The 14,353-nt window shown below is 37.7% G+C and overlaps 1 protein-coding gene across 1 annotated transcript in view; it reads right to left on the bottom strand.

Annotated features, from left to right (window-relative positions):
* Nucleotides 1-3,477: 3,477 nt before the first annotated feature.
* Nucleotides 3,478-14,353, bottom strand: part of LOC113406269 (transmembrane gamma-carboxyglutamic acid protein 1-like) — a 52,801-nt gene continuing 41,925 nt past the window's right edge. Inside the window, exon 4 of the mRNA XM_026649963.1 lies at nucleotides 3,478-5,047. Coding sequence (XP_026505748.1) covers nucleotides 4,523-5,047 — 525 coding nt within the window. The 3' untranslated portion in view covers nucleotides 3,478-4,522. The remainder of the gene's footprint in view (nucleotides 5,048-14,353) is intronic.

The following is a 14,353-nucleotide window of genomic DNA, read 5'->3' as shown; positions in this document are numbered from 1 at the left end:
CATCAAAACTCTTTAGAGTTGGGAGTATCCTGCCCTGTCTTGCACTAGAACCACACTCCCTAGGAGTGGGATTATTACACTTGATGCCTTTGGAGAAACATTTTTTCCTCTTAAGTTTTGATTGTGTGATACTAACTTCCTGTGAGATATACCCTAGCCTAGGGGAGAACCGGTGAAGTAAAACTGAACACAAGTGGTTTAATTATTCTCATCAACATTCATGTATCTTCACACAGTGAGATGGAGATCTATGTAGATGGGAGCAATGTGTGAATGAAGGTTCTCACAAGTTGTGGTAGGTGTCCTAGTCAATCATACACCTACACCCAGATTTAGGCAACACTGCAGCATGTTGTTGGTTATGCCAGGATTTTTAACTCTATGGTTAAAGCATGAATGTGTGTGTGGGGAGAATGGACCCCCTAAAACACCACTTTAAGCAAGATTTATTTTTTGTTTCCAAGCCACCTCCAAAAGGTTGAAAAGAGGAGAAGGGAGGAGGTGAAAGTAAATGAGAACTAAAATAGTATTTTTAAGTGCTTTGCGGGGGGGGGGGGGGGGGGAGAGGGTTGTATCCAAACAACAGATAGCAGCTATTATGCACATTTCTCTAAAAGCCTCCACAAGATTTTAGGGAGGAGTTGATCACAAATGGATCATTTTTCAGTTATATTTTTATTTTCAAAAAAGCATTGGTGACGTTAGGAGACAGGAGTAAAAGGAAAACACGGTAGAGCAACTAAGTCAGTAGGCTTTTTCCTTTTGAATATGGGTTGTTTGTTAAGTATGCTAGAGAACTTTTCATTTTGTTTAGGAAAATTATTTAAAAAATGTTGGATAGTAAATGGAGCTTGGGATGTCACTGAAACACAAAAATTCCCACTGCCATATAATCAGGGCCAGATGCCCAGCACTGCCACCAGCTGTTTCATGCTGCTCAGGCAATACAAAGCACCCAGAAAGCTTCCCCAAAGGGGCAGCTGGGGGTTCTTGGTAGAGCTGGCTTTATACTAACACTCCTCTCAGCAGCATAGCTTGTGCATCACGGTGGGTGAGAGCACTGGGGAATGGGTCCACAGCATACTGCAATGAATCTGGTCTTCCCTGGGGTAATGGCCCATCAGGGATATTACAAACATGCATTGGCTAGAACAGTCAATTGATTCCCCAGCTGGCCCCGGGCTCACCCCACCTTCACCTCCTGCTCCACATGCACCCATGTCGTGGAGGACACAGCTGAGGACTGAACCATAAACACTAGCTCCTTCATATTGCATAAAACCCACTGAAGCACTAATATACAGTTTTTTTTTAAATTGGCCAGGGGGCACATCCCCCCAACAATTCTATCATATCCAAACTTTTCCATCCTTTCCTCTACGGTTTCAAAGATTATTTGGCACAGCTCAAAGCAATGTTCATGGGGAAGGATGTGTTAAAATAAGTAACTAGCCCACATCCATGCAGTCACTTATACATTCTTTGTAGTTTCATGATCTACTAGTTTGCACCTTTGCCATGGCCATTTATTGCAGGTCTGTGTTGTGTGTTGATGTAGTTCTACCAAGAATTGAGATCTGCTCTGGCCTCCAGGTACACCTCTACCTTGATATAACACGGTCTTCGGGAGCCAAAAAAATCTTACCGTGTTATAGGTGAAACCGCATTATATCGAACTTACTTTGATCTGCCGGAGTGTGCAGCCCCCCCCCCAGAGCACTGCTTTACCACATTATATCAGAATTCGTATTATATCGGGTCATGTTATATCGGGGTAGAGGTGTAGTTTCCTTGCTTGTAAAATAGTGTGAAATATCTGGGATATAATATCCTCTCTCTTTAGCAACAGTGGACCAGGTAATGAATGTAAGAAGCAACAAGAAATTCTATCTTTTTTAGCACTACAAAGATTCCTTTGGTTTCTAGGGAATATAATTGGGGCATACTGTGCAGCTGCAGGACTTTTCATTGTACTAGATCTATTGTCTGCTATCAATATAAAATTCTGCCTCAACTGGGTGGGCAAGGCAACCAATTTCTTCTAATCTGCACTGTATTCTGGGCCAAGACACTGCTAAGTTACACAATAGCAGTGTAGCTGAATCCACTCTCATGGAATTAAGTGCTTAAACTTTCTATAATGCTTTGTCCCCTTGAAATATGCCAGTGAGAAAATCTCCATTCTTTCTCTGAATGTTGCTCCAGCTGGCCATTGTTATAAGATACTGTATGTTTTTCTATTTCATATATATATTAATTTAAAAACTTCGTGATGGTACTAGTTCGTCTGCTTTAAAATTAATTAGCTTAAAATTTGAGATATAAAACATTTTCATCAAGACGAGAGACAATGGAAGTTAATACAGCACCTCTGTTATAGAAATCAATGTTATTTTTGTTCCAACTGCACAGAATTGATAGAGGCATTAAAAGAATTTAATAATAGCTTTATTTAGCATGCCAAAAACATTAACAAAAAAAAAAATCTATAAACATAAGCAAAATGTTTAAATACCATAATTTAATGTAAACCAGATCTTTAAAAAAAAATTTAATACTGTAATCAAATAGGTTATTTACACGCAGTGAAGACGGAATTACCTCCCCACGGGTGTCCAAAATTAAACAATCTCTAAATCATCTGATTTCCATAATTTCTTAAACAAGTCACCCATCTCCATGTTGGTCATTAGTAAACAAATCATTTTAGTTCTGTACAAGATTCACCTCTCAGTGTTAGTCAAAGCAGGGAGTGCAATACCCTGAATTTTCTGGCAGTCAATCAAAAGAGTACTGCATGTTCTTACTTGTAAAACATTCAGAGAGGTAAGGCTGTAAATCTTACCATCACATTTATTGCAGGACAATGTAATTACAATTGAAGAAAAAGTAGAAGCTATATTTTGAAAAAATAAAAGCTTTATAAAAATCACTACAAGACAAACTGTCATTTTAATCATATCAGAAAGGCCAAGCATAAAATAAAAGTTCTAACTTGTTACATTTAATAGAACCCTTAACTTTTAAAGCTAAAAAAAAAATATTTTTTGTAATTTGGAATCATTCCAGCATACGAGAAAAAGCACTTATGGTCTTAGTAGAGGAAAAAACATTTTAAATGACTGCTTTATGCAGTTTTTTGTTTAGCCGTGTAAATTGCATTCACTGAGACTTTTGGCCAGTGAATTTAAAATTGTGCTTGTGTGGAGTCTTCGATCAACAGCATAGTTCTGAAAGTGGTCATCATGGATCACTGAACATTTGATCTCTTTATTTCAAAGGACCAGCATTATTTCTTTATTGCAAATAAATATCTGCACGATGTTGCAACACACTGTAGTTCAGGAACATTAGCCAGTTAAAACAGGGGTTTGGTTGGTTCAAGAGACTGGTAGTGGAATACTGAGCATTACAACTTTCAGTCATTGGCATAAATCCAGAGCAGACTGGAAATGACCAGAGGTTATCGGACAACTGCTTAATGGCCTATGTGAAATGAGTGATCACCATGCATTTCGTAGGGAAAGAAATCCACATAAATAAAAGACCATTGCAACTGGCAGCCTGTTGGCAGACTCAGAAGAGACCACTATTTGTGTTGGCATGAAGAGTAAACTATGATCATCCCCTTCTAGGCGGTTTCGGCATGTCAGTGATGAGGCACATTGGTTTGTTACTGTGTGCCCAGAGGCAGTGCATTAACTGGTCTGCAGTGCAGCTGGAACTTTAATTTCTAGAGCTGTCAATCTAGTACCTTTCACAGGAACTAAATTCACTTAAAATAAAAAAAAAAAAAAAAAAAATAATCAGACATTCCGGAAACAAGACATCATCATAAACAGGACTAACTGGAGGGAAGGATGGAGAACAGAGGGGATAAGAACATTAGGCTATCGTTTTTTCCAATTGCAAAATTCACTTAATTACTGCCCTCTGTACAAGTACAGCTGATGTGTTCCAAAATTTCTTAGTCTCACTTACTGCAATCCCTGAAGTATCATATTTAAGCTGGGTGAATATGCTATGTTGATGTTTGTTCACACACAAATACTTTTCTCAGCCTTCCAAGGCCCAAGTGTAGGATACACTATGTGACAAAGACCCAAAATGAAAGACAAAATATTCATGCAAGAAACTTAAAATGTTGTAGGACATGGTCCTTTGGTTTAAATAACTTGCTGTTACCAGTGTTTGATTCTGATGTAAATAATTTTCAACACTAAAAGGGAGGGGACATCAAATTTGTGTGGAACGTAGGCAACATTTAGACTAAAATAAATGACAACCCTCAGAGGGACATTTGAGAGGTATGCACAGAAGACCACATTTGTACCTGCTTCATATTCTCAGTATGGATTCCCCCATCTTTAAAACTGGCATGGGAACACATGCAGATGGAACAAAACAGGGAAGAGGTACACAGTAGGAGTCCATTAAATTATATAAACAGTAGTAAGCTGCATTAAAGTGCCACAAAATTCTCTTAGTAATTTTTAAAAAAGTTGCTACTATTCTTCCTGCTTTACTTAATACTGGTGACAACAGGAGGTATTGCAATGGCACTAGCTGAGCTGGAGTTTACAATGTCTTCATACTGTGGGGGTGGATCTAAGTGATGCTCCATTTCATTTCTTATGCTGGTTTCGGCAGTGGCTTCCTCGTATGAAGGAGGAGGGTCACCATTTGACAGCCTTGTTGATATTGAGTCTGAACGTCCATCTGGAGAGCCCAAATATCCTGGAGACAGCCCACTGCCTTCATACATTTCTTCCTGTGGGGAATGAACAATGCTGAGTGGCGGGGGAAGAGGACTTCTACCATCAGCCACAGCACTATCACCAATGGCTTCGTGGGCTCCCCTATGCATGTATACAGACTGTCTACGGATTTTCTTTTTAAACAGGCATCTCCATGTGAGAAATATGATAAGGAGGATAACAAAAAGGCCAATGATTAATGGAAATGCGAGGTAAAATGTATACCAATGATGTCCTGTGTTACTTTCTCCCTGGAGTCCTCCATTTGTGTGGCCTTTCCAGAACTCTCTCTAAAAACAGCAAGACAGAATAAATCAGAAGCTATTAAAAATAAATTTTAACTGGTCTATTTTCAATAACAAAATTGAAGCCAAGTGTTTTGGCTTTCAATAAATGACCACCTAGATCTTGAATTGGTGCAGATATTGTATAAGAAGTTTCCTGACTTCTTTCTGAAGTCATCACTGAGTTTGAGTTTTTTTTAAAGCCACCTAACTCCTCACTGCTCAGAACCTTTCTGTATCAGCACTCAATAGTCACAAACCTACATAGGAGATAGGAATGGATTAGAAAAATAATCTGAATTGATTTTAGATAATTTGTGAATGCAAAAATTCAAAGTCAGATCTATTTTTGGAATTAAAGATTATTATAAGGCGTTTTGACAGGGAAACATTGTTTCAGAATGATTGACTATTTTGACCCAGCATAATTATGCTGCACTGTCACCCTACAAGTCAAACTTCCCCACCCTCTATCTTATAAAATAATAGCTGTCAGCTATTTATAGCCAACCACAGCTTTTGCAATATATGGATAACATACTTAAAATAGTCCAGAAAACTTGGTATCTCAGGTAAAGATAGATGAATCAACAGAGTAGTGGAAATATGAATGAGGGAGGGAAATTAAAAATGAAACAACATCAATACTTTAAGATAATTTCTGTTATGTTATTAATATTTTAAAATTACAATAGCTATTGCAAAAGCATTAAGAAGTTGGGATCAAAGTCCCATTGCTTTAGCTGCTAAACAAGGATAATATAGGCCTCCTGTCCTAGAGAGCTTTTCCACTGCCTGTATCTTGTGAAGTAGCACAGGTATTATGCATAGTTAATGTAGACCAAATGTAAAATACAGGTAAAGTTATATAAACCTCATCCCTTTGTTTCAGACAAATAAGGTTAGTAAACATCAATTATATTCTGTGCTTGGAGAAAACAAAATCCTCCAATAATAATAAAGGTATCTACATGTTACATAAAAAAGTCCTGGGCTCAATATAAAATATGAAGTGATTTTTTAATATACATAACACTTCACATAAATTACATCACTCTACACATTCTTAAACCTAGCACTAAACAAACAAACACACACAAGCAAGAGACTTAGGGTTTATTTAGGCAATGTATTAAAAGTGCAAAAAAAGCCATCTTAACTGATCTTTTCAAAGGTAAACGCTACACTTGGACACTTATCTTATTAGCACAATACAATTCCACCATTCTCACAAGGTAATAGTTTTATGACCACATGCATCAGTAACTAACAATGCAACAGTCATTTCTGTCCCCAGGAAAAAGTTTATCATTCAAAAGGACCGATCACATACATAAAGCAAGCTAGGGTTCCCTCTAGATATAATCTCTGAAAATCTAGTTAAGGCTAGATTACAAAATAAGAAGATTCTTGGAAAAGTTGGGGGGAGGGTGTTAAAAAAAAAAACAACAACAACAACAACAAAAACCAGATGTATCAAAGTAGTAACTACTAGCTTAGTCCACATTTTTAGGCGACAGGGTTATACACACCCCTTCCTCCAATATTTAATATGATCTAGAACAGGGGTCGCAACCTTTCAGAAGTGGTGTGCCGAGTCTTCATTTATTCACTCTAATTTAAGGTTTTGTGTGCCAGTCATACATTTTAACATTTTTAGAAGGTCTCGTAGAATATATAACTAATCTACTGTTGTATGTAAAGTAAATAAGGTTTTTTAAATGTTTAAGGAGCTTCATTTAAAATTAAATTAAAATGCAGAGCCCCCCCAGACCGTTGGCCAGGACCCAGGCAGTGTGAGTGCCACTGAAAATCAGCTTGTGTGCCGCCTTCGGCACGCGTGCCATAGGTTGCCTACCCCTGTTCTAGAAGTTTTTTTTTTTTTTTTTTTAAATCATGTTCATTCCTTTGCCTTTTCAACACTGCAGAATTTGACATGTTCCCACAATTCCAAGATTTCAAGATCTTAACTAGGTCTGCAAAGCATCTGTATTTTATAAGATGTGGTCCAAAATCATCTAAATAAAGCCATATAGCATGGATTTCAAATGAGGGAAATAAATCTTAACAAACCAAATGCATTTTTTAAAATTAAAGTTACTTGGGAAAAAAAAAAAAAAAATCACATCTATACCACAGTAAAATGCAGACCCCATACAAAACAACTCTGTTAAAATCTCTGGAGATTCTGGAAGGCACTGTCAGTGGGACACTTGGGAAAGCGGAAGAGCATTACTGTAGGAAAGGGATAGGTTAGCTGGGTGGGATCATATCTGGAACAAAGCTGATGACGAAGTAGACAGGGACTGCAAAGGGATAACTAATCAAAGAGCCTCATTCTTGGCAAACAATACCTTTTCGGTCAAAAGGTTCCCCCCCAACCCCTTCTCTTTGTTTTGTGTTCCTTAATCAGAAAGCTATTATCTTTAAAAAGCAAGTTAATAAGCATGAATACTTAAAGTACTATGCTGAAAGCAGATTATGAAAGTGGCAAGGTAGGGCTCCATGTTTACTGCAATCCAGTGACTCCCACATCATGCATGCTCAATTTACAAGATCCTTCTTCCAAACTTCACTACAGAAATCAACCCGGGCTCTGAAAGTCAAGCTGGGTTCTTTCCTTTCTTACACAGCATCACTGGTAATAAAGTTTCTGCTGGCCAAATAATGCCTTTAGTGAAGACTTGCGTACTTCCCCCGTGCCCTCAACCTGTTTCAGAGGGGCATGGATCAGCGTTCACATCGCACTCCCAGTCAGTGCCCGGGCCGGGGAAGCTAATGATCCAACCAGTGGACCAATTCGGTGATGAAACCTAGACACATGCCACTTGAGGCATGTTGCGCATATGCTAGAAGAAGAATCTGATTCAGGTACAACTGACTAGAACTTTAGCTGGAACTAAGTCAGTCATTCACTAGGAAGACCATCATTATTGTTTATTTGTATTAGAACCCAGCTTTGTCTCATCATTCTGCTGCCTAAGCTGTGCCAAAGCAGTAAAGTGGTAAAAGCTTATTTTGGCACTAGAGTCAGGAAGTCTGACTCTGAAACCACAGAGCAGATGTGTCGAGTAAGAAGCTGCCATTTTTAGGTAGCCACTTTGCAGAAACACAGCAGCACTTTAGGTGAATATAAGTTAGGTTTTTTGAGTTATTTATTTTAAGATGCTAGATGTTGTAGAAAAGGATTACAAGCTTATATATGCTTTCCAGTATAAGGATATAGAGATAACAGATTTTATTGCCACTTATAAGCATTTTAATAGTTTTCAAGTATTTTTTATCTCTAAGATGTGCCTGCTTCAGGAGCGGTTTTTGTGGCTCTCCAGACTGCTGGGAAGCCAGTATATCTCCTGTCCATTCCCTCAAATAGAGAAGCAGCAGCACAGCTAGCTCCTCTTCATCCTCCCCAGAGAGGCAGGCCGTTGGCCTGGGGTTCAGGAGGATGAGGCTATCTAGGGGGTTTCCGTGCTACTGGAGAGGTGTGTGGAGAGCTTCAGTAACTTAAGAGTTTAAGCTGCTTTAAGGACATATGGTGGTTTATCATCTGTTTTAGCTTATGGACATTCTTTTCAAGCTTTAAGATAATTTAGAGTCCCTCAAAGCTAAAGCACTTCAGCTCTGTGAAACCAAAATTCTGTGCATAAAATGAAATTTCAAAATTCAAGAATACTTAAATTTCCAATTTGTAAAAAAAATTCCTTATGTAAATTATTTCTACCTTTCTTCCCCGGTATCATCAAGTAAGTTGCTTGCCAGCAAAGTTTTTTTTAGGTAGCCTATGTCTCAGAGGGAAACATCCATGTTTTTCCTTGGAGGTTTCCCTTCCAAAAACCATAGTGAGCAGGCTTGAACATCCTTAGTGCTAAGCTACAAGAAGATTTCAACAAGATACAAGTTTAAGATTATGGGCTTCACGCAGGGTGAAATTATTTGGGCCTGTTAGATAAGAGGTCTGTCTAGATTATCATAATGGTCCTTTCTGGCCTTAAATCTATTAATCGAGGTTTGTTATAGGGAGGGTTTTATCAAAGTTTAGAAACATCTGACCCCATTGCTGGTGAGTTTCTTGCTACCCACCTCTAGAATAGTGATACAGAAGGATTGTAGTTGCAGAAATTGAAAAGTCTTTAGTCTGCTTTTGTTTCACAAGACAGCTATGCTTTAATATCCAAGTGGAGACAAGGATCACTAATCAAGAAGAAAAAACTCAATTAAAAAATACCACAAACTAGTTCTCATGCAGCACTTTTCATCTCTAAATCTCAAAGCACAAAAAAAGGTAACATTGTCCCCATTTTACTGATAGGGAAATGGTGGCACATAGGGGTGGAATGACTTGCTCAAGTCAGAAGATCACTTCAATTGGAGGAGAATGCAAAAAGCCAAAAACAGGGAGCCATTTAAGTGATAATTTTAGAGCCCAAAGATTCTCGTGAATTGCTAGAAAAGCAGGAGAAATAAAAACAAAACATTTGTAGACTTCGTACAGCTAAGAAAAAAGTTAGAAGAATAGTTTAAAAGCTGGAAAACATTAGTAATCACTACTTGCAACACAAGCCCATCTTAAGAAATTTTCTTTTAATACACGAAATAATTTAATTGGTGTGATTTAGAAAGGATACATTCAGCAACCATTTGTTCTCAATCACTGCAGCATTCATAGCTCTGAAACAAACACTCCTAAAAGGATAGCAAATTTTATGCTAGGTAGGCCACAGAATCAGATCACTGTGATGGAAAAGACCAATTTAAGATACTTCTGCCAATGTAAGCTTGTTCTGTGCAATTCCTATTGCCTAGACAAGTCTAATTTTAAATGTCTCAAGGGATGGGAACTGCATCATTCATAGATAAAGTTGTGTCTAAGTTTGGACATTTGACTGGTCCAAAAATAGTTGGTCAATTCACCAGTCAAATATTGTCAAAGATAGTCAAATATTTTAAAGCACTAATTTATTAGCACAGTAACAATGGTAACAAAACAAAAAACAAAAACAAAAAAAAGTGTAAGACTTCATGGTCTCCAATAGACTTAGACAGACACTTATGCCTAATTACTAAAAAAAGGTAATTCTTTCATTTTTAGAGCTTCATTTCATTGGTGTTTGCATTTTTCTGAGTTAAAATAATTGCTAAGTAACTTGTTTTTTGTAATGTTAGGTTAGCATTGAAACGGGAATGTTAAAGTTACACAAGAAAAAAATAAAATTAAATTAAACAAACAAACCCATAGCAACTATAAAAGAAAAAAAAGTAATTTTTAAATGCACTTATGCTAGGCAGGCAGCAAGCCAACTCCTCAGGCAGCTTAATGGCTGTGCATCTTCTCTCTTTGTGTCGGGGGAGGAGGTTCAATGACTGAACCTTCCTCTCCCTCCCCCACTCCCTTCTGAGTTAATTTCTGAATGTTTGTCTAGTCAGTTTAGACTGTAAACTCTTTAGGGCAGGGACCATGTTTTAACTTGTTTAATGTGTTATGAAAACTGCCAAGTATATTGATGGCCTGGTATACAAAGACAGACAGTTTATTCTAGTCCAGGGGTAGGCAACGTATGGCACGTGTGACAAAGGCAGCACGCAAGCGGATTTTCAGTGGCACTCACACTGCCCAGGTCCTGGCCACTGGTCCGGGGGGCTCTGCATTTTAATTTAATTTTAAATGAAGCTTCTTAAACATTTTAAAAACCTTATTTACTTTACATACAACAGTTTAGTTATATATTATAGACTTATAGAAAGAGACCTTCTAAAAACGTTAAAATGTATGACTGGCACACAAAACCTTAAATTCGAGTGAATAAATGAAGACTCGGCACACCACTTCTGAAAGGTTGCCAACCCCTGTTCTAGAAGATTCCAGCCAACCAAGATGCTCAACTTTCAATTAGTTCAAATTTTTCCCAACAGGTCGCATTAGCATGCAGTAAAATGAATGATCAAGACATTTAAGTAGACTTGCTAACAGATGCATCAAAAAAAAAAAAAAAAAAAAAAAGTAGGCTGTGGTCAAATAGGCAATCAACTGACATTATTCGACTGATCAACAACTGGCTTGTCCAGCCTACTTGTGACCAATTGGTAGATTTAAATTAAAAGTATCTTAAAGAATGAGGTTCTAATACTTCACTATCAATATAACTGTCATTCACAGAGCAGGCCCCCTGTACATTAAATTGATACTGACACAATGAGCTGTTGACTCTCCATGTCAATGTTAAAAGCATTAATAAAGTAGTGCTGGTAACTTTCATTTTAAGGTGCTACTGTATTTTGGCAGCATACCAGCTACAAATCACTGCCAGTCAATGCTTTGACTTTTTATAAAGGCAAAAATCATAAGATCCCAATCAGAAAAGCATTCTGTATTCAATAGCTGGAGTACATGAACAAAATGATAGAGAGAGTAAGCACTTCAGACGTTTGGTTTTTTTTTAAATTTGCCTCAATCTCAGATTATAGTAGAACTACATATTGAAGTTCAACATACTGTAGTATATATAGCTCTCTCGTCGCTTAGATATTTACACAGAGTTAATGATTAGTCTGAAAGCTAATATGAAAGGCCACATTTGATACTCGGAAATACTATTTTGGGTAGATGCTTTCAATCACTGATTATATAGAACTCAGCCACGCAGTTGACGTTGCTTTCTGCAAAAAAAACTTAAAATAAGAAATTTAAACGTTCAAAGTTTTCCACAATTAAAGTCCCCCCCCCCCCCCCCAATCCCTAGGAACATAGCAATTCAGCGGCATGCATTTCAATAAAAATATTTGAAGTTAACAGAAATAAAATGAATTACAATACTGCAATCATGCCATTGTGCATTATTCTGTACTTATGTCTCAAAATGTCCTTGAACCTAAGAATTTTTTAAGCCACACAAAGCTTTGCTGTTTCTACAGGCCAGAGGTGTTGACAATCAATTATGTCTAAAATGGTCTGAGCAGTCATTCATAGATCAACTTTAAGTTTTGTCTGTACTTAATTTTTTTCTCCTATTTAGCAGAAAACACTTTCAGCATATCATAATGTAAACAGTCTCTTCTGTTCATTTATAACCCATTCAAAGACTGAGGTACATCAATGTTAAAACCCTCTCTGGCTATAAACAATAAAGCTGCTATCGTAAGGTAGAGCAGATCAGCCTTTTAAATGCACCAGAAGTAGATCAAGGCACCACAACACTTGCACTGTAGAACTCCACTGTGCACACAAGACCTCAGCAGAAGGAACTCCAACAAGCCTATGCTGCGACTACAGTAGCCAAGAGATCCTACTTCTTCCCATCAAAGTAGGGATTGTAAATTGCTTTATCCATATGGATCGCCACCATTCAACTCCAGGACAAAGTAACCATTCACTGCAAGGAACAGGCTTTCTACAGTTCAATAAGAGGCTCAAATCAGTTTATTATTCAAAAGGCAAGACAGAACAACACGAAAAGAAATCATACATTCCTCTCTCCAGGAAGCAGTCTCACAGCGTTACACATCGCACCGTAGGTCTGCTTCAAAATATGCTTTCAAGCCCACCTATATTTATACCAGCCTTGGTTATGATTGATAGAAAACTCCATAAATTCCACTTTATCATCACAGACCTTACATTTCTTCTCTTATCTAGCACCATGCATTTTATAAGACATAAAGGAGTCTGTACAAACCAGATCCAGCACAGATAATCCATACCTAGTAGACTGCAAATTTTGCAAGTCTCAGCAGAACATACACCTTGTTTTTCCTGACAGATTCTACAAATACAAAGAATAGGTATTGCAACAGTTTAACTACAAATGAATTTCCACAATAAAGCTTAGCACGAGTAGAAACCATTTTGGGGAATAGTTCATAGTTTCACAATTTATAAAGACAAAGCATTCTGAGAATATACGATATACCCTACTTGTTTACTACTAACTACTTTATCTTAGAGCTAGTCTACACCACTGCTTAAGTTAATGTAACTTACGTCACTCATGGGTAAGAAAAAGCCACCCCCCTGAGCAATGCAGGTTACATTGATCTAAGCGCTGGCCACATCAGCGCTAAGTAGACAGGAGATATTCTCCTGCTGACATCACTTCAACGAGAGGCAGAAGCTAAGTAGAGTAATTATGCTGAGGGAGAGCGCTCTCTAGTCGGCATAGCATGTCTTTATCAGATGCGCTACAGCGGCGCAACTGCAATGGTGCAGCTGGATCAATGAAGTAATAGTGTAGACTAGCCCTTAGTTGCACACCATACCTTATCCAGTCAAAAGTGTAGTTAGAGGAAAAAGTAATTAACATTTCTGGTTAATAAATCTGTTTGCAAGAGCCAATTTCACAGTCCTTATTGCAATTTCATTCCTTTTATGGAAAATCTGCAGCATCAGCATTATATATATATAAATATATAAAAATATAAAAATAAAAACTATAGCTTCGCAAGCATTAGTTTTCCACTTCATCTTTGGTCTAGCCATAAAGCATTATGGGACTCTGGATCAGTTTGGTCAATACTGAGAAGATCACCTGACACTGCTCCCTCTCAAAATCTGGCCCAGACACAAGAGGTCCTAGAAGCACTGAAGGAAATTCAAGCCATCCTCTGACACTAAAACATCCTCTCACTGGATGAGAAGAGATAGTAGAGATGCGAGATGCTCTTGACTAAAAAGATTGTTAGCATCTCCTACCCTAAAACAAGTCTGGTTACTGTTATTTTTTTCTTTTTAAGTAAATATGTTTGACTCAACCAAACCACTGGCCACTATCTAGCCTCCTATTTGAAAAGTAAATTAATTGAGAAACTCTTTAAGAGTATCCTTCAACTTCAGTTGTCCATTACTTACATTCTGTATCTCTCTCGGTAATTTTTTTAAGTCAGACCATGGACTAGAAATTGTGTTGGTCATGTTGATGGCACTCAAGTACTACAATAGTGACTGTGGTATGACCACCACACACACACACACACACACACACACACACACACACACACAGAGTTTACTTCTGAGGAAAATTAGCATACCCCAAGATACACATGCTAAGAAAAATAATTCAGCTTGTGCGCAGTTTTGCTTCTTTGTTATGTATCAAACAGGCCTGAAAGTGTGTTTTTTTTTTTTTTTTAAATACTAGAAACTCAGGTGCTGCCTACCTGTTTTGCCAAAAAGATTCTATGGGAGATCAAAAATACCAATGAAGTGAAACCAGAGCAACTAAGAGGTAAAGTACTTTTAATCAGACTGTATAATACTGAGTTATAAAGGAGTTTTACACACACACACACACACACACACACACACACACACACACACACACA

Source organism: Terrapene carolina, unplaced genomic scaffold, assembly GCF_002925995.2.
Source record: "Terrapene carolina triunguis isolate 2854851 unplaced genomic scaffold, T_m_triunguis-2.0 Scaffold23, whole genome shotgun sequence".
NCBI classification, from domain to species: Eukaryota; Metazoa; Chordata; order Testudines; family Emydidae; genus Terrapene; species Terrapene triunguis.
The sequence above is the reverse complement of the archived record's forward strand: the minus strand, read 5'-3'. Positions and strand labels throughout refer to the sequence as shown.